We start from the raw sequence: 25,000 nt of genomic DNA, 5'->3' as shown, positions 1-25,000 counted from the left end.
AATGAGCAATATACACCTATTGTAAAATTTAGTTGCTTTCTCACTTCAAAACCATTCCTGACAGAAAAATTCTAAAAACATTCAAATTCAGCGAAAAAAAAGTACTATAAGGTCCTATTCTATTTCGTCGGACAAAAAAAGAAAATAAAAATTGACCAGTGTAATCATATCCCGGGGATAGGGAGAAAAAATCTACGTGTCCTACAAGGCGACTAAAAGAAGCCAAACTGGGGGCTGGAAATCCTCTCGGCCCTCTTTTCAGTTTACCAAATGTGAGAACAGAAGAAGGAGCCATGCGAGGAGTGCTCATCTTCATCGAAGGCTCAGGTTGAGGTGTCAACGTGCGTGATGAGGGGAAGATAGGTAGTATGTGTGGGTAGAGGAAGTTGGATGTTCTGGCACTGAGTGAAAATATGCTCAAGAGGAAAATTTAGGAATTGCTTGGGAGTGTTCGAGGGTTAAAGTCTGGGGTTTAGTGCAAGAGTTAGAGAAAAGGAGGCGGTGGCACTTCAAGTGAAGGTGGTGTAGGAGTGTGTTAAAAAAGCGTAAGGAAGTGAGATCCAGACTAAAGTAAATTACGTGAAGTGGGTGATGGTCAGTGTTTATGCATCTGGGGCCGTATGCAGAAGACTTCTTAGAATGCTTAGGTATGCTTAACCCCAAAGAATTTCACTTAACTTTAAGAATTTTGCTAAACATGTTTCTGAAAGCTGCCCTACGCTTAAGTATTTGCTTAGCAGACGACAAATATTTTGATCCAAACTGCATTTCATACTTTTTAAATCTTATGCTTAAGTTTTGCTAAGCATCGTGCTTGGTCCTTTTCTGCGTGGCACTTAAGTCACTTGCTCAGCTAAGCATAAAAATAAGCAGAAATCTAAGAATTTTTCTGTATACGGCCCCTGGTTCTGAGGGAAGTGAGAAAGAAAGGCGAGTCTTTCAAGAGTTGTTGAGTGAGTCCATCAGCAGTTTCGATGCAAGAGATCGAGTATCAGCGGTGAGAGATCTGAAATCAAGACAAGGTGTAATCTTGGGTCTATGGAAATGGTAAAGATCTTGTGGCGTTGTGGCCTAAAATAAGGATTGATAATTATAATCGGAAGTACACAGTCTAAAAAAGATAGCTACATGAATTTACGTGGGTGAGTTGGTTTGGGTGAACAGGCATTACTAGATTATGTACTAATAAGAGACTGTTGGCTGTGAATGTGTTGAGAGGAGAAGTTAGCGGGATGTCTGACCACTTCTTGGTGGAGGCGTCTGTGAAAATCTCCATTGGCAGTAAGAAAAGAGGAAATGACATGGTTCTGAGAAGGGTAGTGAAAGAGCCAGAACAAACTGGGTGAAGAGCGGCTTTTAAGGTGAGAATAAACGAAATTTGGGCAACGGCAGAGGAATCAAAGCTATTTAGGGAAGCAGTGCTTAAGTGTACCAGTAAAGTCTGTGGTATGTGGAAGGTAGAATGTGACCGTTTGTGAAGAGGTAGCGCTTGGAGGAATGAGAGAGGGAGTTGAGAGTAAACGTGAATGAGAGTAAGGTTTTGAGGCACAGGAGTGAGGAAAGATGGGGTGGTTTGAATGCGAGTCTGAATGAAGAGAACCTGGAGGAGGTGGAGCGTTACGGATACCTGGAAGCGAACAAAGCAACAAATGGAACTATGAGAGCTGAAGTGAAGAGTCAAGGACACACTGAGGAGTGCAAAGATAAAGTTGGGTATGTCTCATGGTATAGCTATCCCATAGGTGCTGCAGTGGTGTTAATCATGGGCCCTAAATACAAAAGAATGGAAAGGATGGATGTATCGATATGAAATACTCGAGAGCAACATGCGGCGTGAGGAGAGTTGGTCCTGACAGGAAGAAAACCGTAAGAGAGAAGCGAAGGAGGTGTGGCGGTAGGTAGAGTATGACCCAGAGCTGAATGGGGCGTGCTGAAGTAGTTTGGTCGTTTGGAAATAATAGATGAAGACAGACTCAAAAGGACTAAATGGAAATACATGTCCAAGGTGGAGGTAACAGAAAGAAAACGCAGAGCATGTGTGTGTGTTTATACGTAGGCCTCATTTACATAAGATTAAACACGAGACTCTACAAGCCAAAAGTTCTTTCACCCCGCGAACGCGCCACAGACAGGTACCGCCACACAGCCAACAAGCCATCATCGGGCGGGTTGGCTGTGGACGGGGCCCACCTGAACCAAAGAAAGAGGACAGACCGTGAGGTTACTGGCTCGCTGGTCCAGCTCCGTTAGCCTCTCTTCCCGCTCCATGATGCGCTCCACGTTGGTCTTCATGATTCCCACCACGTCATTGACCTGCTGCTGCGTCTCCTCCAGCCGGGTCCTGGCCGCCATCTGCACACAACATCAGTTTAAAACAAGACTGCAATCTTCATTAAGTCGTAAGAAATGGCCGCTATATTGTCGATAGTTATTGACACCAGCAACATTTACATTAAAGGGGATTTGTTATATAAACATGGATGATGAAATAAACATAATATTTCTCTCAGAAGGAAATAATGATTTGGTTCAAAAAGTGGACAATGATACACTAATTGACTGAAGTTATTTGCACACGCTTTTTGATAATAGACGACAGTAATTGGCAAATTACCGAAATCGTTGTTAACTGTCAAGATCTCTCCTATTCTATAGAATTGTGATACAACTTTGATGATATTCTAAATATCTAACCTCATTACTTTAAGGTTTGCTATTGCTAAATATCTGGAATGCATGTTGTTGGATTTTATGTCTATCGACTTTAAACCAGACACCGTAACACAAACTAGATATAAAGATTGAAAAATCATTGGGCGAGGTAGCGCAAGGAAACAGACGAAAGAATGGCCCAACCCACCCACATACACATGTATTTACATACACGTCCACACGCAGCACATATATATATATCTATACATCTATATACACACGCAGACATTTCCATTTATACACATGTACATATTTCATACTGTCTGCCCTTATTCATTCCCGTTGCCACCCCGCCACACATGAAATGACAGCCCCCTCCCCCCGCATGTACGCGAGGTAGCGCTAGGAAAAGAGACAACAAAGGCCACATTCGTTCACATTCAGTCTCTAGCTGCCATGTAAAATGCACCGAAACCACATCTCCCTTTCCACATCCAAGCCCCACAAAACTTTCCATGGTTTACCCACGACGCTTCACATACCCTGGTTCAATCCACTGACAGCACGTCGACCCCGGTATACCACATCGTTCCAATTCACTCTATTCCTTGCACGCCTTTCACCCTCCTGCATGTTCAGGCCCCGATCGCTCAAAATCTTTTTCGCTACATCCTTCCACCTCCAATTTGGTCTCCCACTTTTTCTCGTTCCCTCCACCTCTGACACATATCCTCTTGGTCAATCGTTCCTCACTCATTCTCTCCGTGTGACCAAACCATTTCAATACACCCACTTCTGCTCTCTCAACCACACTCTTTTTATTACCACATATCTCTCTTACCCTTTCATCACTCACTCGATCAAACCACCTCACACCACATATTGTTCTCAAATATCTCATTTCCAACACATCCACCCTCCTCCGCACAATCCTATCTATAGCCCACGCCTCGCAACCATGTAACATTGTTGGAACAACTATTCCCTCAAACATACCCATTTTTGCTTTCCGAGATAATGTTCTCGACTTCCACACATTCTTCAACTCTCCCAGAACCTTCGCCCCCTCCCCCATCCTGTGACTCACTTCTACTTCCATGGTTCCATCCGCTGCCAGATCCACTCCCAGATATCTAAAACACTTCACTTCCTCCAGTTTTTTTCCATTCAAACTTACCTCCTAATTGACTTGTTCCTCAACCCTACTGTACCTAATAACCTTGCTCTTATTCACATTTACTCTCAGCTTTCTTCTTTCACACACGTTACCAAACTCAGTCACCAGCTTCTGCAGTTTCTCATCTGAATCAGCCACAACGCTGTATCATCAGCGAACAACTGACTCACTTCCTAAGCCCTCTGATCCACAACAGACTGCATACTTGCCCCTCTCTCCAAAACTCTTACATTCACCTCCCTAACTACCCCATCCATCAACAAATTGAACAACCATGGAGACATCACGCACCCCTGCTGCAAACCTACATTCACTGAGAACTAATCACTTTCCTCTATTCCTACTCGTACACATGCCTTCCATCCTCGATAAAATCTTTTCACTGCTTCTAGCAACTTGCCTCCCACACCATATTCTCTTAATACCTTCCACAGAGCATCTCTATCAACTCTATCATATGCCTTCTCCAGATTCATAAATGCTACATACAAATCCATTTGTTTTTCTAAGTATTTCTCACATACATTCTTCGAAGCAAACACCTGATCCACACATACTCTATCACTTCTTTAACCACACTGCTCTCCCCTAGTCTGATGCTCTGTACATGCCTTCACCCCTCTCAACAATACCTTCCTATATAGTTTCCCAGGAATACTCAACAAACCTATACATCTATAATTTGAACACTCACCTTTATCCCCTTTTCCTTTGACAATGGCACTATGCATGCATTCCGCCAATCCTCAGGCACTTCACCAAGATCCATATAAACATTGAATATCCTCACCAACCAGTCAACATAGTCACCCCCTTTTTAAATAAATTCCACTGCAATACCATCCAAACCCGCCGCCTTGCCGACTTTCATCTTCCGCAAAGCTTTCACTACCTCTTCTCTGCTTACCAAACCATTCTCACTGACCCTTCGCACAGCACACCACCTCGACCAAAACACCCTACATCTGCCACTCCATCATGCAACACATTCAACAAACCTTCAAAATACTCACTCCATCTCCTTCTCACAACACCACTACTTGTTATCACCCCATTAGCCCCCTTCACCGATGTTCCCATTTGTTCTCTAGTCTTACGCACTTTATTTACCTCCTTCCAAAACATCTTATTCTCCATAAAATCTAATGATACTCTCTCACCCCAACTCTCATTTGCACTCTTTTTCACCTAACATCGGACTCAAGAGTCCTAACATCGTACTCAAGGGTGGTAACATCGTACTCAAGGTCGTAACATCGGACTCAAGAGTCGTAACATCGTACTCAAGGTCGTAACATCGGACTCAAGAGTCCTAACATCGTACTCAAGGTCGTAACATCGAACTCAAGAGTTGTAACATCGTGCTCAAGGGTCGTAACATCGGACTCAGGAGTCGTAACTCATACTCAAGGGTCGTAACATCGAACTCAAGAGTTGTAACATCGTGCTCAAGGGTCGTAACATCGAACTCAAGAGTTGTAACATCGTACTCAAGGTCGTAACATCGGACTCAAGAGTCCTAACATCGTACTCAAGGGTCGTAACATCGACTCAAGAGTCGTAACATCGGACTCAAGAGTCCTAACATCGTACTCAAGGTCGTAACATCGGACTCATGAGTTGTAACATCGTACTCAAGGTCGTAACATCGGACTCAAGAGTCGTAACATCGTACTCAAGGGTCGTAACATCGAACTCAAGAGTTGTAACATCGTACTCAAGGGTGGTAACATCGTACTCAAGGTCGTAACATCGGACTCATGAGTTGTAACATCGTGCTCAAGGGTCGTAACATCGGACTCAAGAGTCGTAACATCGTACTCAAGGGTCCGTAACATCGGACTCAAGAGTCCTAACATCGTACTCAAGGGTGGTAACATCGTACTCAAGGGTCGTAACATCGGACTCAAGAGTCCTAACATCGTACTCAAGGTCGTAACATCGGACTCATGAGTTGTAACATCGTACTCAAGGTCGTAACATCGGACTCATGAGTTGTAACATCGTACTCAAGGGTGGTAACATCGTACTCAAGGTCGTAACATCGGACTCATGAGTTGTAACATCGTACTCAAGGGTGGTAACATCGTACTCAAGGTCGTAACATCGGACTCAGGAGTCGTAACTCATACTCAAGGGTCGTAACATCGGACTCATGAGTTGTAACATCGTACTCAAGGGTCGTAACATCGACTCAAGAGTCGTAACATCGTACTCAAGGTCGTAACATCGGACTCATGAGTTGTAACATCGTGCTCAAGGGTCGTAACATCGGACTCATGAGTTGTAACATCGTACTCAAGGGTGGTAACATCGTACTCAAGGTCGTAACATCGGACTCAAGAGTCCTAACATCGTACTCAAGGTCGTAACATCGAACTCAAGAGTTGTAACATCGTACTCAAGGGTGGTAACATCGTACTCAAGGTCGTAACATCGGACTCAAGAGTCCTAACATCGTACTCAAGGTCGTAACATCGGACTCAGGAGTCGTAACTCATACTCAAGGGTCGTAACATCGACTCAAGAGTCGTAACATCGTACTCAAGGTCGTAACATCGAACTCAAGAGTTGTAACATCGTGCTCAAGGGTCGTAACATCGGACTCAAGAGTCCTAACATCGTACTCAAGGGTGGTAACATCGTACTCAAGGTCGTAACATCGGACTCAGGAGTCGTAACTCATACTCAAGGGTCGTAACATCGACTCAAGAGTCGTAACATCGTACTCAAGGTCGTAACATCGGACTCAAGAGTCCTAACATCGTACTCAAGGTCGTAACATCGGACTCAGGAGTCGTAACTCATACTCAAGGGTCGTAACATCGGACTCAGGAGTCGTAACTCATACTCAAGGGTCGTAACATCGGACTCAGGAGTCGTAACTCATACTCAAGGGTCGTAACATCGACTCAAGAGTCGTAACATCGTACTCAAGGTCGTAACATCGGACTCAAGAGTCCTAACATCGTACTCAAGGTCGTAACATCGGACTCAAGAGTCCTAACATCGTACTCAAGGTCGTAACATCGGACTCATGAGTTGTAACATCGTACTCAAGGGTGGTAACATCGTACTCAAGGTCGTAACATCGGACTCATGAGTTGTAACATCGTACTCAAGGTCGTAACATCGGACTCAGGAGTCGTAACTCATACTCAAGGGTCGTAACATCGAACTCAAGAGTTGTAACATCGTACTCAAGGTCGTAACATCGGACTCATGAGTTGTAACATCGTACTCAAGGGTCGTAACATCGACTCAAGAGTCGTAACATCGTACTCAAGGTCGTAACATCGGACTCAAGAGTCCTAACATCGTACTCAAGGTCGTAACATCGAACTCAAGAGTTGTAACATCGTGCTCAAGGGTCGTAACATCGGACTCAAGAGTCCTAACATCGTACTCAAGGGTCGTAACATCGACTCAAGAGTCGTAACATCGTACTCAAGAGTTGTAACATCGTACTCAAGGTCGTAACATCGGACTCAAGAGTCCTAACATCGTACTCAAGGTCGTAACATCGGACTCAAGAGTCCTAACATCGTACTCAAGGTCGTAACATCGGACTCAAGAGTCCTAACATCGTACTCAAGGTCGTAACATCGGACTCAAGAGTCCTAACATCGTACTCAAGGTCGTAACATCGAACTCAAGAGTTGTAACATCGTACTCAAGGTCGTAACATCGGACTCAAGAGTCCTAACATCGTACTCAAGGTCGTAACATCGGACTCAGGAGTCGTAACTCATACTCAAGGGTCGTAACATCGGACTCAAGAGTCCTAACATCGTACTCAAGGTCGTAACATCGGACTCAGGAGTCGTAACTCATACTCAAGGGTCGTAACATCGGACTCATGAGTTGTAACATCGTACTCAAGGTCGTAACATCGGACTCAAGAGTCCTAACATCGTACTCAAGGGTGGTAACATCGTACTCAAGGTCGTAACATCGAACTCAAGAGTTGTAACATCGTACTCAAGGTCGTAACATCGAACTCAAGAGTTGTAACATCGTACTCAAGGTCGTAACATCGGACTCAAGAGTCCTAACATCGTACTCAAGGGTCCGTAACATCGGACTCAAGAGTCCTAACATCGTACTCAAGGGTCGTAACATCGGACTCAAGAGTCCTAACATCGTACTCAAGGGTCGTAACATCGGACTCAGGAGTCGTAACTCATACTCAAGGGTCGTAACATCGGACTCAGGAGTCGTAACTCATACTCAAGGGTCGTAACATCGGACTCAGGAGTCGTAACTCATACTCAAGGGTCGTAACATCGGACTCAAGAGTCCTAACATCGTACTCAAGGTCGTAACATCGGACTCAAGAGTCCTAACATCGTACTCAAGGGTGGTAACATCGTACTCAAGGGTGGTAACATCGTACTCAAGGTCGTAACATCGAACTCAAGAGTTGTAACATCGTACTCAAGGTCGTAACATCGGACTCAAGAGTCCTAACATCGTACTCAAGGTCGTAACATCGAACTCAAGAGTTGTAACATCGTACTCAAGGGTCGTAACATCGGACTCAAGAGTCCTAACATCGTACTCAAGGTCGTAACATCGAACTCAAGAGTTGTAACATCGTACTCAAGGTCGTAACATCGGACTCATGAGTTGTAACATCGTACTCAAGGGTGGTAACATCGTACTCAAGGTCGTAACATCGGACTCAAGAGTCCTAACATCGTACTCAAGGGTGGTAACATCGTACTCAAGGGTCGTAACATCGGACTCAGGAGTCGTAACTCATACTCAAGGGTCGTAACATCGACTCAAGAGTCGTAACATCGTACTCAAGGTCGTAACATCGGACTCAAGAGTCGTAACATCGTACTCAAGGTCGTAACATCGGACTCATGAGTTGTAACATCGTACTCAAGGGTGGTAACATCGTACTCAAGGGTGGTAACATCGTACTCAAGGTCGTAACATCGGACTCAGGAGTCGTAACTCATACTCAAGGGTCGTAACATCGAACTCAAGAGTTGTAACATCGTACTCAAGGTCGTAACATCGAACTCAAGAGTTGTAACATCGTACTCAAGGGTCGTAACATCGGACTCAAGAGTCCTAACATCGTACTCAAGGGTGGTAACATCGTACTCAAGGGTGGTAACATCGTACTCAAGGTCGTAACATCGGACTCAAGAGTCCTAACATCGTACTCAAGGGTCGTAACATCGACTCAAGAGTCGTAACATCGTACTCAAGGTCGTAACATCGGACTCAGGAGTCGTAACTCATACTCAAGGGTCGTAACATCGACTCAAGAGTCGTAACATCGGACTCAAGAGTCCTAACATCGTACTCAAGGGTCGTAACATCGGACTCATGAGTTGTAACATCGTACTCAAGGTCGTAACATCGGACTCAAGAGTCCTAACATCGTACTCAAGGTCGTAACATCGGACTCATGAGTTGTAACATCGTACTCAAGGTCGTAACATCGGACTCATGAGTTGTAACATCGTACTCAAGGTCGTAACATCGAACTCAAGAGTTGTAACATCGTACTCAAGGGTCGTAACATCGACTCAAGAGTCGTAACATCGTACTCAAGGTCGTAACATCGGACTCAGGAGTCGTAACTCATACTCAAGGGTCGTAACATCGGACTCATGAGTTGTAACATCGTACTCAAGGTCGTAACATCGAACTCAAGAGTTGTAACATCGTACTCAAGGGTCGTAACATCGGACTCAAGAGTCGTAACATCGGACTCAAGAGTCCTAACATCGTACTCAAGGTCGTAACATCGAACTCAAGAGTTGTAACATCGTACTCAAGGTCGTAACATCGACTCAAGAGTCGTAACATCGTACTCAAGGGTGGTAACATCGTACTCAAGGTCGTAACATCGGACTCAAGAGTCCTAACATCGTACTCAAGGGTCGTAACATCGAACTCAAGAGTTGTAACATCGTACTCAAGGTCGTAACATCGGACTCAGGAGTCGTAACTCATACTCAAGGGTCGTAACATCGGACTCAAGAGTCCTAACATCGTACTCAAGGTCGTAACATCGAACTCAAGAGTTGTAACATCGTACTCAAGGTCGTAACATCGGACTCAAGAGTCCTAACATCGTACTCAAGGGTGGTAACATCGTACTCAAGGGTGGTAACATCGTACTCAAGGGTGGTAACATCGTACTCAAGGTCGTAACATCGAACTCAAGAGTTGTAACATCGTACTCAAGGTCGTAACATCGGACTCATGAGTTGTAACATCGTACTCAAGGTCGTAACATCGGACTCAAGAGTCGTAACATCGGACTCAAGAGTCCTAACATCGTACTCAAGGTCGTAACATCGAACTCAAGAGTTGTAACATCGTACTCAAGGGTCGTAACATCGGACTCAAGAGTCGTAACATCGTACTCAAGGTCGTAACATCGGACTCAAGGGTCGTAACATCGACTCAAGAGTCGTAACATCGTACTCAAGGGTGGTAACATCGTACTCAAGGTCGTAACATCGGACTCAGGAGTCGTAACTCATACTCAAGGGTCGTAACATCGGACTCAAGAGTCCTAACATCGTACTCAAGGGTGGTAACATCGTACTCAAGGTCGTAACATCGGACTCATGAGTTGTAACATCGTACTCAAGGTCGTAACATCGGACTCATGAGTTGTAACATCGTGCTCAAGGGTCGTAACATCGGACTCAAGAGTCGTAACATCGTACTCAAGGTCGTAACATCGAACTCAAGAGTTGTAACATCGTACTCAAGGGTCGTAACATCGACTCAAGAGTCGTAACATCGGACTCAGGAGTCGTAACTCATACTCAAGGGTCGTAACATCGGACTCATGAGTTGTAACATCGTGCTCAAGGGTCGTAACATTGGACTCAAGAGTCGTAACATCGTACTCAAGGGTCGTAACATCGAACTCAAGAGTTGTAACATCGTACTCAAGGGTCGTAACATCGGACTCAAGAGTCGTAACATCGGACTCAAGGGTCGTAACATCGAACTCAAGAGTTGTAACATCGTACTCAAGGGTCGTAACATCGGACTCAAGAGTCGTAACATCGTACTCAAGGGTCGTAACATCGAACTCAAGAGTCGTAACATCGTACTCAAGGGTCGTAACATCGGACTCAAGAGTCCTAACATCGTACTCAAGGGTCGTAACATCGGACTCAAGAGTCGTAACATCGTACTCAAGGGTGGTAACATCGTACTCATAGGGAGAAACATTCAAGTAAATCCTCAAAAATTATAGCCATTACCCTACAAGCTCCTCGATATCCAATCCTCATTGTCCCCGCGATGGCCGGAGCAGCAGGCAAATTGTGCAATACAGTTCGAGGTGCCACTGACTTTGTCTATTTAATAAAATGAATAATGGCAAGACATCCTAGAAAGCCTAATAACATCTTTACAACCTAATGGTAAGGGTGCTGATGCTGAGTGGATTACACTAGTGGATTCCACTCCTTCCACTTGAAGAATGATTACTTTGTGCAATCCAAACTTTGTATACTATGATGTGTATTGATTGCTGTGTCCGTAACGAGAACTTTCCCCATACACGTATATTCTTCATTTAACTAGTATGTTGGTATTTCCTCTCAATCTCTCTTCTTTTCAATTTCCTTTTTCATGCACTATGGATTTGGCCTCCTTGAGAGCTTCTGTCAGTGACTGGGGCCATGTTCATATGGTGGATAGTGACAATGATATATATAAAATTACCGTTTCATGTACTACTGACTCGTTGTTGTAGAAATCTTCTCGACATTTCTCCCCAAACCTTATTGCAAAACACGTTTGATAAAAACGATGACTGAATAAGTCACGGAATGAGACAAGTGATTAACCCAACATGTCTAGACGGCTAGATCAAAAAACGAGGGAATAATCGAGTGAAGTCTGTAGGTTATTATGTCCGTCATAGGCAATCACCACTGGAAACAACTCAACATCGGAGAGATCATCATTGTTTCTCTTAATCTACATCCATATGTGGGAATTCCATGCTACTTTTTCTATATTTTCTATAATACTTTTACGTTACTATCATCAATAAGCTCTATGCTTATACTGAACAACAGTTGTCAACATTATTCTTACGTAGAAACAAACACTGAATAATTGAACATCACTTCTCGATGGACGACCGTTGCTTTACTTTACATTAAAGCGTTTAAAGATTTAATATAAAATACTCTGTCTATCTCTGAACTCATCACTTGGTGGGTACATAGTAACCAGTAAATCTGACACTACTCTGGTTTCGTATAACCGTCGGAAGCGAATCGCAGCGAAGTGAGTTTCCATGAAAAAGACAGACAATGGAAGGCCTGATTGGCCCACGACTGGGTTGTCTGGTGAAAAAGAAATGACAAGAAAACGTAATTCCGTTCAGCAGCTTTTAAGGTATCACCGACTCCCCTCTGCTACTGCATTAGCTTTCTAGTGTCCCCGTTACAACTGTCGTTTATACAGTTTATTCTGACGTTTTTCTCAAGAGTATACCTGAATCTATATAATATTTGTCTAAACGACTTTTGAAGGTGTTTATAGTCTTAGCATTCACTACGTCTGCCGGGAACTTATTGCAGTGCTCAACACACCTATTGCAAAAGAAGCTTTTTCCCACGTCCGTACTACATCTTTTACCTTTGAATTTCATTCCATTTGTCCTGGTAACCGTATTTTCTTGTATTTCTAAAAGATGTTCCTGATTTACTTTATCGAACTTGTTCAGAACTTCGAACACTTGGATTACGTAGCCGCGAAGTTACGTTTTTTATGGGCGAAGAGCTCCCATAAGCTCTCTTCGTATGCCAGATTTCTAAGGGATGGGAAGAACTTAATCGTACGTCTTCGTACTTGCTCTAATTTTTCCTAGTCTTTTTTATAGTTAGGGAACCGAAAATGGACTGCATATTCAAGATGTGGTCTTCCTAGAGAATCATAAAGCGTTCGAATTGTTTCTGGTGTCTTGTAGTCTATGTTTCTGGCTCTGAAACCTAACATTTGGTTGCTCTTTTTCCTTGCTGCTTGACCCTGTTTGGTGTATTTCATGTTGTTGCTAATGACAACTCCAAGGTTTTTACTTCATTTACTTTAGTTAGAGAGTTTCCAAATAGTTTGTAGTCGTAACGTAGCGAATTTCGTGTCTAATGTTTTCAAAATTGCTCGCCTGTAATCCAGGATCAAGAGTTTATTGTTATTTATTTCATAAACTAAATCTATCTCTAATGTAATCAAACTATGATCGCTGTATGACAAACTCTCACCTACTTCGCAAAAGTTGATTAAGTTTGTGTCACTGGTAAGGACAAGATCAAGAATGTGTTCACCTCTATTTGGTTTTTTGAATACCTGTTCTGTTCTAGAAGAGCGTCTTCAATCAGTTCCGTTAGTCTCGTTCCCTCTCGGTCACATGTTAACATGTTCCAGTTTATATTTAACTGTTGAAGTCTCTTACTATTATCATAAACTCTTTACTGTTTACTATAGTTTTGATTTCATTATACAACATCTTATCGTCGTCTTCTTTTGCTTAAGACGTCTGTAAATAACGCCGAGACGTAGTTTACTTTTGAATTTGTCGGTAATGTCAAGATATAGAGAGTCGTAAGCGTGTGTGTTTACTTTGCCTATCTTGATAGTACTTAGACTGTTATCAACGTAGATCAATACACCACCTACCCTGTACAAGCGATATTTCGTAAATAGTTTGTGTCCTGATATTGGTAACACGACGATTAAGTGTTTATTCTCAGAGTTGACCCACGTTTCTAGGACTGCGATAATGTTCGGTTTTCAGTAACTGCATACGATATAAGTTCATCGTGTTTCGTAATGATACTCCGTGCATTTGTTTATATCAAACTTATTTTCTTTAGAGTTGATTTTTGGATTGAATTTGCCTTTTTTCTACTGATGGTATACGTGTTGGTATTAGCACTGTTAATGTTTGTTTGTGCAGCAACGTGAGAGAGACAGTTCTCCATCTGTCTGGGTTTGCCGCCTTACCAGAGAGTTGACCTGTAGCTGTGCTAACCCGCTACTTATACTGCCTGAGTTGTCCCCAACTGACCTTCGCTTATTCTTCTGCCTGTGAGGTTACCGCTACTCCCCGAGGATCCCTACCGCCAAGGTCCCAATCCATCCTCTATCACTACCTTTATAGTGGTCAAACTGGACGCCTTGTTCCTCAATTCCCCTTCCCCACAGATTCCCCCCCGCCAAGGACACTCCCTCGCCCTCCCCCACTCTCCTAGTCCCTTCGTTAGCTAGACCATGATTTGCTCTCCTAAGTAGTTTTTCTCTATCAAAAAATAAATGCCTAATATTCTCATCCAGTACTCTGCCATGGCGGGCTTTCCCTATTCCATTTAAGTGAAGACCATCCCTAGCGTACAGAAATCTATCAATACTTAAATGGTCCCACAGGTCTATTCTAAACACACTATCCACCTCCTTACAGAAAATTTCGATTCTTCTGTTTATCCCCATACCTTGGCAGCAATCCCGACTTTCTTTGAACTTGTTAATAAGTCCTCTATACCTTGCTAGCATTTTCTTCCGATCTCCCATTAACTGCATTGTTCGTCCCCACCTGAACGATAAAAATCACATCCTGGCGATTGTTTGAGACTTCGTCGTCAAACTTATCTAGGACGTGCACTTATTACGGGTGTTGATGACTGGGAAGTGAGGTTCCTGGGGAGTAAAGTTACAAGTGGGACACGATTTCAGTGTTACGTAACAGTAGCTACAGGGCTAAACAGCACTCTGACACTTTTAAACAATTTGTTTTTGTTAGCTGAGACAACATGGGCAGCTGAGGCCTTAATCAAGGCCATGCCATTAACGATGCATATATATATATATATATATATATATATATATATATATATATATATATATATATATATATATATATGCTTTGCTTTGTCGCTGTCTCCCGCGTTAGCGAGGTAGCGCAAGGAAACAGACGAAAGCATGGCCCAACCCACCCACATACACATATATATACATACACGTCCACACACTCAAATATACATACCTATACATCTCAACGTATACATATATATACACAAACAGGCATATACATATATACACGTACATAATTCATACTGTCTGCCTTTATTCATTCCATCGCCACCCCGCCACACATGAAATTACAACCCCCTACCCCCTCATGTGCGCGAAGTAGCGCTAGGAAAAGACAACAAAGGCCACATTCGTTCACATTCAGTCTCTAGCTTTCATGTAATAATGCACCGAAACCACAGCTCCCTTTCCACATACAGGCCCCACAGAACTTTCCATGGTTTACCCCAGACGCTTCACATGCCCTGGTTCAATCCATTGACAGCACGTCGACCCCGGTATACCACATCGTTCCAATTCACTCTATTCCTTACACGCCTTTCACCCTCCTGCATGTTCAGGCCCCGATCACTCAAAATATTTTTCTCTCCATCCTTCCACCTCCAATTTGGTCTCCCACTTGTCCTCCTTCCCTCCACCTCCGACACATATACCCTCTTGGTCAACCTTTCCTCACTCATTCTCTCCATGTGACCAAACTATTTCAAAACACCCTCTTCTGCTCTCTCTCTGCCACACTCTTTTTATTACCACACATCTTTCTTATCCTATTATTACTTATTCGATCAAACCACCCCACACCACATATTGTCCTCAAACATCTCATTTCCAGCACATCCACCCTCCTGCGCACAACTCTATTCATAGCTCACGCCTCGCAACCATATAACATTGTTGGAACCATTATTCCTTCAAACATACCCATTTTTGCTTTCCGAGATAATGATCTCGACTTCCACACATTCTTCAACGCTCCCAGAACTTTCGTCCCCTCCCCCACCCTATGATTCACTTCTGCTTCCATGGTTCCATCCGCTGCCAAATCCACTCCCAGACATCTAAAACCATTCACTTCCCCCAGTTTTTCTCCATTCAGACTTACCTCCCAATTGACTTGACCCTCAACACTACTGTACCTAATAACCTTGCTCTTATTCTCATTTACTCTTAGCTTTCTTCCTTCACGCACTTTACCAAGCACAGTCACCAGCTTCTGCAGTTTCTCACACGAATCAGCCACCAGCGCTGTATCATCAGCGAACAACTGACTCACTTCCCAAGCTCTCTCATCCACAACAGACTGCATACTTGCCCCTCTTTCCAAAACTTGCATTCACCTCCCTAGCAACCCCATCCATAAGCAAATTAAACATCCATGGAGACATCATACACCCCTGCCGCAAACCTACATTCACTGAGAACCAATCACTTTCCTCTCTTCCTACACGTACACATGCCTTACATCCTCGATAAAAACTTTTCACTGCTTCTAACAACTTGCCTCCCACACCATATACTCTTAGTACCTTCCACAGAGCATCTCTATCAACTCTATCATATGCCTTCTCCAGATCCATAAAGGCTACACACAAATTCATTTGCTTTTCTAAGTATTTCTCACATACATTCTTCAAAGCAAACACCTGATCCACACATCTCTTGGTTGCATCTATAAAGTTCGTTGTGGAAACTGTGATAAATTTTATGTTGGTCAGACTGGTAAGGATCTTTTTGTTAGACTTAAGCAACATAAATATAGTATAAGAACGGGACAAGGATCAAATGCCTTGTTTAATCATGTTAAAAAACTATGTCATTGTATTGACTGGAGTAACGCCATCTCAGTTATTACCTCTAACTCTATTACCAAGAGAAATATCATTGAATCTTCTATTATTAAATACACAAAGAATTATAATCTTAATATTAGTGATGGTCTATACAAATTAGATAACTTTATTGTTGATAAGATTTGTAAAATGATAAGTTTATGAACGCTCGTTGTATGTTTTGGGCAATCACATGTTTACCAAATGGCGTCCTAGCTTCTTCTCTTCGATGTATATCAACTGACTGTTATATTTCTCCTTTGTGTCTCCCCTGATGATGTGATTATTACACGAAAGTGCACTTAGGAACTTTTCGTGTTTCATTTTCCCCGTGGACTCATAGGAATATCTTGATCACGCGCAAAATTGTGATCCTTTCCAATATACTCTGTTCTTAACGCTACCTCGTTGAGGCGGGAAATGGCGAATAGTTTGAAAAAAAAAAAAAATATATATATATATATATATATATATATATATATATATATATATATATATATATATATATATATATATATATATATATATTCCTATGAGTCCACGGGGAAAATGAAACACGATAAGTTCCCAAGTGCACTTTCGTATTATAATCACATCATCATGGGAGACACAAGAGAGAAATATAAGTCAGTTGATATACATCGAAGAGACGAAGCTAGGAAGCCATTTGGTAAACATGTGATTGTCCAAAACATATATACCTTTGCCTGAACTAGGTACCCAATTTATCGATCAAATCCTGGGGGTGGATGAACATAGCTGGATTGACTGTGGACCGACTGCCGCAGCCAGGATTCGGACCTGGCTGGGCGGCCAGTGAATACGTCAGTCAGGAGCGCTAACCTATAACCCACAGGAGTCCATAAACTGAAAGTAATTCTTTACAGAGAAGACTTATGACAATGGCAACAGTGCATTGAGCAATGAAAGATATCCTTTTGGAGGAAATGTAACAAAAATGGTATACATTAGAATCCGTTACATACAGTAATGATCTAAGACACTCTTTGAAGAAAAGAAAAAATGAATCAAATTCCCGAACGCCCCTCCTCAAATCTGAGATCGCTCCAGAGAGTCCAGGAAAGTTGGCCGGTATGATATGGTAAGATTCTTCAAGTTGGACGATCATTGTATTAACTGAAGTCACCGTAACACAGCGTCACTGTCAGTAATGTATGACTTGCCACACGATGTTTTGCAAAACGACCTCTGAGGAAATATCATCCGTCATGTCCAGTCTTAAGCGTTACGACACGACACCTGACCATGAGTCATGCCTTATCGTACACCATTTGTCATGTCTCCTCGTTACATGTTAAGGTTCAAGTTAAGTGCCTGTAAAATTATGCAGGTTAAGAACGCTATATATTTATTATTATTTTTTTATTATACTTTGTCGCTGTCTCCCGCGTTTGCGAGGTATATATATATATATATATATATATATATATATATATATATTGTATTAACTTTCTAAAATGGGAAACAGAAGAAGGAGTCACGCGGGGAGTGCTCATCCTCCTCGAAGGCTCAGAGTGGGGTGCCTAAATGTGTGTGGATGGAACCAAGATGTGAAAAAAGGAGAGATAGGTAGTGTGTTTGAGGAAAGGAACCTGGATGTTTTGGCTCTGAGTGAAACGAAGCTCAAGGGTAAAGGGGAAGAGTGGTTTGGGAATGTCTGGGGAGTAAAGTCAGGGGTTAGTGAGAGGACAAGAGCAAGGGAAGGAGTAGCAATACTCCTGAAACAGGAGTTGTGGGAGTATGTGATAGAATGTAAGAAAGTAAATTCTCGATTAATATGGGTAAAACTGAAAGTTGATGGAGAGAGGTGGGTGATTATTGGTGCATATGCACCCGGGCATGAGAAGAAAGATCATGAGAGGCAAGTGTTTTGGGAGCAGCTGAATGAGTGTGTTAGTGGTTTTGATGCACGAGACCGGGTTATAGTGATGGGTGATTTGAATGCAAAGGTGAGTAATGTGGCAGTTGAGGGAATAATTGGTATACATGGGGTGTTCAGCGTTGTAAATGGAAATGGTGAAGAGCTTGTAGATTTATGTGCTGAAAAAGGACTGATGATTGGGAATACCTGGTTTAAAAAGCGCGATATACATAAGTATACTTATGTAAGTAGGAGAGATGGCCAGAGAGCGTTATTGGATTACGTGTTAATTGACAGGCGTGCGAAAGAGAGACTTTTGGATGTTAATGTGCTGAGAGGTGCAACTGGAGGGATGTCTGATCATTATCTTGTGGAGGCTAAGGTGAAGATTTGTATGGGTTTTCGGAAAAGAAGAGTGAATGTTGGGGTGAAGAGGGTGGTGAGAGTAAGTGAGCTTGGGAAGGAGACCTGTGTGAGGAAGTACAAGGAGAGACTGAGTACAGAATGGAAAAAGGTGAGAGCAATGGAAGTAAGGGGAGTGGGGGAGGAATGGGATGTATTTAGGGAATCAGTGATGGATTGCGCAAAAGATGCTTGTGGCATGAGAAGAGTGGGAGGTGGGTTGATTAGAAAGGGTAGTGAGTGGTGGGATGAAGAAGTAAGAGTATTAGTGAAAGAGAAGAGAGAGGCATTTGGACGATTTTTGCAGGGGAAAAAATGCAATTGAGTGGGAGATGTATAAAAGAAAGAGACAGGAGGTCAAGAGAAAGGTGCAAGAGGTGAAAAAAGGGCAAATGAGAGTTGGGGTGAGAGAGTATCATTAAATTTCAGGGAGAATAAAAAGATGTTCTGGAAGGAGGTAAATAAAGTGCGTAAGACAAGGGAGCAAATGGGAACTTCAGTGAAGGGCGCAAATGGGGAGGTGATAACAAGTAGTGGTGATGTGAGAAGGAGATGGAGTGAGTATTTTGAAGGTTTGTTGAATGTGTTCGATGATAGAGTGGCAGATATAGGGTGTTTTGGTCGAGGTGGTGTGCAAAGTGAGAGGGTTAGGGAAAATGATTTGTTAAACAGAGAAGAGGTAGTGAAAGCTTTGCGGAAGATGAAAGCCGGCAAGGCAGCAGGTTTGGATGGTATTGCAGTGGAATTTATTAAAAAAGGGGGTGACTGTATTGTTGATTGGTTGGTAAGGTTATTTAATGTATGTATGACTCATGGTGAGGTGCCTGAGGATTGGCGGAATGCGTGCATAGTGCCATTGTACAAAGGCAAAGGGGATAAGAGTGAGTGCTCAAATTACAGAGGTATAAGTTTGTTGAGTATTCCTGGTAAATTATATGGGAGGGTATTGATTGAGAGGGTGAAGGCATGTACAGAGCATCAGATTGGGGAAGAGCAGTGTGGTTTCAGAAGTGGTAGAGGATGTGTGGATCAGGTGTTTGCTTTGAAGAATGTATGTAAGAAATACTTAGAAAAGCAAATGGATTTGTATGTAGCATTTATGGATCTGGAGAAGGCATATGATAGAGTTGATAGAGATGCTCTGTGGAAGGTATTAAGAATATATGGTGTGGGAGGAAAGTTGTTAGAAGCAGTGAAAAGTTTTTATCGAGGATGTAAGGCATGTGTACGTGTAGGAAGAGAGGAAAGTGATTGGTTCTCAGTGAATGTAGGTTTGCGGCAGGGGTGTGTGATGTCTCCATGGTTGTTTAATTTGTTTATGGATGGGGTTGTTAGGGAGGTGAATGCAAGAGTTTTGGAAAGAGGGGCAAGTATGAAGTCTGTTGGGGATGAGAGAGCTTGGGAAGTGAGTCAGTTGTTGTTCGCTGATGATACAGCGCTGGTGGCTGATTCATGTGAGAAACTGCAGAAGCTGGTGACTGAGTTTGGTAAAGTGTGTGGAAGAAGAAAGTTAAGAGTAAATGTGAATAAGAGCAAGGTTATTAGGTACAGTAGGGCTGAGGGTCAAGTCAATTGGGAGGTGAGTTTGAATGGAGAAAAACTGGAGGAAGTGAAGTGTTTTAGATATCTGGGAGTGGATCTGGCAGCGGATGGAACCATGGAAGCGGAAGTGGATCATAGGGTGGGGGAGGGGGCGAAAATTCTGGGGGCCTTGAAGAATGTGTGGAAGTCGAGAACATTATCTCGGAAAGCAAAAATGGGTATGTTTGAAGGAATAGTGGTTCCAACAATGTTGTATGGTTGCGAGGCGTGGGCTATGGATAGAGTTGTGCGCAGGAGGATGGATGTGCTGGAAATGAGATGTTTGAGGACAATGTGTGGTGTGAGGTGGTTTGATCGAGTGAGTAACGTAAGGGTAAGAGAGATGTGTGGAAATAAAAAGAGCGTGGTTGAGAGAGCAGAAGAGGGTGTTTTGAAGTGGTTTGGGCAAATGGAGAGAATGAGTGAGGAAAGATTGACCAAGAGGATATATGTGTCGGAGGTGGAGGGAACGAGGAGAAGAGGGAGACCAAATTGGAGGTGGAAAGATGGAGTGAAAAAGATTTTGTGTGATAGGGGCCTGAACATGCAGGAGGGTGAAAGGAGGGCAAGGAATAGAGTGAATTGGAGCGATGTGGTATACCGGGGTTGACGTGCTGTCAGTGGATTGAATCAAGGCATGTGAAGCGTCTGGGGTAAACCATGGAAAGCTGTATAGGTATGTATATTTGCGTGTGTGGACGTATGTATATGCATGTGTATGGGGGGGGGGGCCATTTCTTTCGTCTGTTTCCTTGCGCTACCTCGCAAACGCGGGAGACAGCGACAAAGTATAATAATAAAAAAAAAAAAAAAAAAAAATATATATATATATATATATATATATATATATATATATATATATATATATATATATATATATATATATATATATATCGTGTTTCATTTTCCCCGTGGACTCATAGGAATATATATATATATTTTTTTTTTTTTTTTTTCATACTATTCGCCATTTCCCGCGATAGCGAGGTTGCGTTAAGAACAGAGGACTGGGCCTTTGAGGGAATATCCTCACCTGGCCCTCTTCTCTGTTCCTTCTTTTGGAAAATTAAAAGAAAAAAAAGAGAGGGGGAGGATTTCCAGCCCCCCGCTCCCTTCCCTTTTAGTCGCCTTCTACGACACGCAGGGAATACGTGGGAAGTATTCTTTTTCCCCTATCCCCAGGGATATATATATATATATATATATATATATATATATATATATATATATATATATATATATATATATATATATATATATATATATATATATATATATATGTACATATATATATATATATATATATATATATATATATATATATATATATATATATATATATATATATATATATATATATATATATATGTATATATATATATATATATCTTTTTCTTTCTTTCAAACTATTCGCCATTTCCCGCATTAGCGAGGTAGCGTTAAGAACAGAGGACTGGGCCTTTGAGGGAATACCCTCACCTGGCCCAATTCTCTGTTCCTTCTTTTGGAAAATTGAAAAAAAAAAAAAAAAAAAAAAAAAAAAAAAAAAAAAAAACGAGAGGGAGGATTTCCAGCCCCCCGCTCCCTCCCCTTTTAGTCGCCTTCTACGACACGCAGGGAATACGTGGGAAGTATTCTTAATCCCCTATCCCCAGGGATATATATATATATATATATATATATATATATATATATATATATATATATATATATATATATATATATTATTTATTTATTCATTTATTCATTTCATTTATTTTGCTTTGTCGCTGTGTCTCGCGTTACCGAGGTAGCGCAAGGAAACAGACAAAAGAATGGCCCAACCCACCCACATACGCATGTATATACATACACGTCCACACATGCAAATATACATACCTATACATCTCAACGCATACACATATATATATATATATATATATATATATATATATATATATATATATATATATATATATATATATATATATATATATATATATATATATATACACACACAGACATATACATATATACACAAGTACATAATTCATACTGTCTGCCTTTATTCATTCCCATCGCCACCCCGCCACACATGAAACAACAACCCCCTCCCCCCTCATGTGTGCGAGGTAGCGCTAGGAAAAGACAACAAAGGCCACATTCGTTCACACTCAGTCTCTAGCTGTCATGTAATAATGCACCGAAACCACACCTCCCTTTCCACATCCAGGCCCCACATAACTTTCCATGGTTTACCCCAAACGTTTCACATGCCCTGGTTCAATCCATTGACAGCACGTCAACCCCGGTATACCACATCGATCCAATTCACTCAATTCCTTGCACGCCTTTCACTCTCCTGCATGTTCAGGCCCCGATCACTCAAAATCTTTTTCACTCCATCTTTCCACCCCCAATTTGGTCTCCCACTTCTCTTCGTTCACTCCACCTCTGACACATATATCCTCTTGGTCAATCTTTCCTCTGTCTCTCCATGTGACCAAACCATTCCAAAACACCATCTTCTGCTCTCTCAACCACACTCTTTTTATTACCACACATCTCTCTGACCCTATTATTACTTATTCGATCAAACCACCTCACACCACATACTAACATAGTGCATAGAAACGCGCACCTTCATAGAACATACAAACCTCCAACAGCCAGGGGTCCCGGGTTCGATCGTTTGTAGGTTTGTATGATGTATATATATATATATATATATATATATATATATATATATATATATATATATATATATATATATATATATATATATATATATATATATATATATATATTGGTGAAGTGCAAGTATTCTCAGAATTATCTTGAACTCTCAAAGACGTCTAAAGTTTTTCGAGTGTTAGATATAACTAGAAGTTGACAGACTTACCGACCCTACCAGTTGATAGGCTTGAAGCCCACATAACCAGCCAACCAACATTTCCTCCACTTCTTGTAATCCATTCAGGACCTCCAGTGTTCCATCTATAACTATATCATGTTTTTAGTGTCCTGTGCCATGTTCTGTAAGTCTAGTAACTATAGCACAAATACTGTGGCTCACCTGGGCTGGGTCCTTAGACGTCGGGTTCTCTGGGTTCATCATTGTTCCTGTGGAAGACCAGAGCGTTGTTAGTACTCTCCTCACTGGAGACACACAGACCTGGGTAACCAGAGAAGGTGAATATACAATAATCAACTGAGACGTAACCTAACCACTTAGTGGAGTAAGCTTCGGCCAGTACATAAAGGTACTCTCCAAAGTCTATGTTCCACCGGTGTTAATACATTCATCTTTACTCCTAGTATTTTCCTTCGTGACCTTCAAGACACCTAGAGGCAGGCCCTTCACTGGCTGACATTCATGATGGCATGTTATTTACATCATCGCGCTTTGAAGCCAGGGTTAGGGAAAAAGCACACACTACAAACAGACTCCAAAACATGCACACACACAGAATTATAGTCAGGCGCCAACATATGGACAAGAATCAACATTATGACAAACATCAACACAGGGATGAACCAGAAGGATGAACCATGACATAAATAGATATTTTTCTATAATATTCGCAATGGTGGGTCAATCACGTAAGTATGGTCATCTCGGATGAAAGGTGAGGTAATGAGTATCCAGAAGATAAATAAATGCATTATAGAATAAATTTTTCAGTCCTAACCGCATAAAAAAAACTCCCATTGTAACGAATTTCATAAGAATTTGATTTTATTAAAAAGAAAAATACAGCGTAGGCATTTGAAACAACGGTTGCCACTTGAGCCTATCGAGTAGTGGCCATTTGAACCTTGGAGCGATGCTGAGGCCAAATTTTGGCGCATCGCCGCCATTTAAAACCATGGCATACACAACGACTCTTTTGTGTCATTCTTCGATGACACTTTCCATGGCTGTGCATGGAAACCTCAGTTTTCCTCTGTTAGATTTTTCAAAATTAGTTCTCATTGTTTACTAATGTGCACACAAACAACATTCAGCTGCTATCTATGGATACCTGAAAAATTACGTTTGTTTACACTGCGTCGCAAAACACGTCGTCCATGTTGGGAGGCGTCTAACATCCTCTCGACTTGGCTTCCTTAGCCAACGTAGCATTGTAGTATTTTCTGTGGGTTCTTAGAGTTATAAAATACATACGGCATTTATACAAGTCCTCTAGTAAGCAAAAACACAAATGCTTCCTTAATGTTTGGACGAGATAATTTAAGACATAATACATGTGTTTGCAAGCTCAGAGACGGGTCAGTACGAGAGTAAGACACTTTTCCTGTGACAACCACACAGTAATCTTACACACACACACACACACATCTATCTATCTATCTATATATCTATATATATATATATATATATATATATATATATATATATATATATATATATATATATATATATATATATATATATATATATATATATATACACGTACACATGCCTTATCCTCGATAAAAATTTTTCACTGCTTCTAACAACTTGCCTCCCAAACCGTATATTCTTAATACCTTCCACAGAGCATCTCTATCAACTCTATCATATGCCTTCTTCAGATCCATAAATGCTACATACAAATCCATTTGCTTTTCTAAGTATTT

The 25,000-nt window shown here is 41.7% G+C and overlaps 1 protein-coding gene across 1 annotated transcript in view; it reads right to left on the bottom strand.

Moving 5' to 3' along the window:
• LOC139754279 (uncharacterized) overlaps nt 1-25,000 on the bottom strand; it is a 37,365-nt gene that overhangs the window by 7,781 nt on the left and 4,584 nt on the right. The window contains exons 2-3 of the mRNA XM_071671662.1: nt 23,454-23,500; nt 2,215-2,352 (exon numbers count right to left, since the gene is read on the bottom strand). Of these exons, the coding sequence (XP_071527763.1) occupies nt 2,215-2,352; nt 23,454-23,495 (180 nt within the window). The 5' untranslated portion in view covers nt 23,496-23,500. The remainder of the gene's footprint in view (nt 1-2,214; nt 2,353-23,453; nt 23,501-25,000) is intronic.

This window comes from Panulirus ornatus, chromosome 16, assembly GCF_036320965.1.
Source record: "Panulirus ornatus isolate Po-2019 chromosome 16, ASM3632096v1, whole genome shotgun sequence".
NCBI classification, from domain to species: domain Eukaryota; kingdom Metazoa; phylum Arthropoda; class Malacostraca; order Decapoda; family Palinuridae; genus Panulirus; species Panulirus ornatus.
This window is presented reverse-complemented; position numbering and strand designations above follow the sequence as displayed.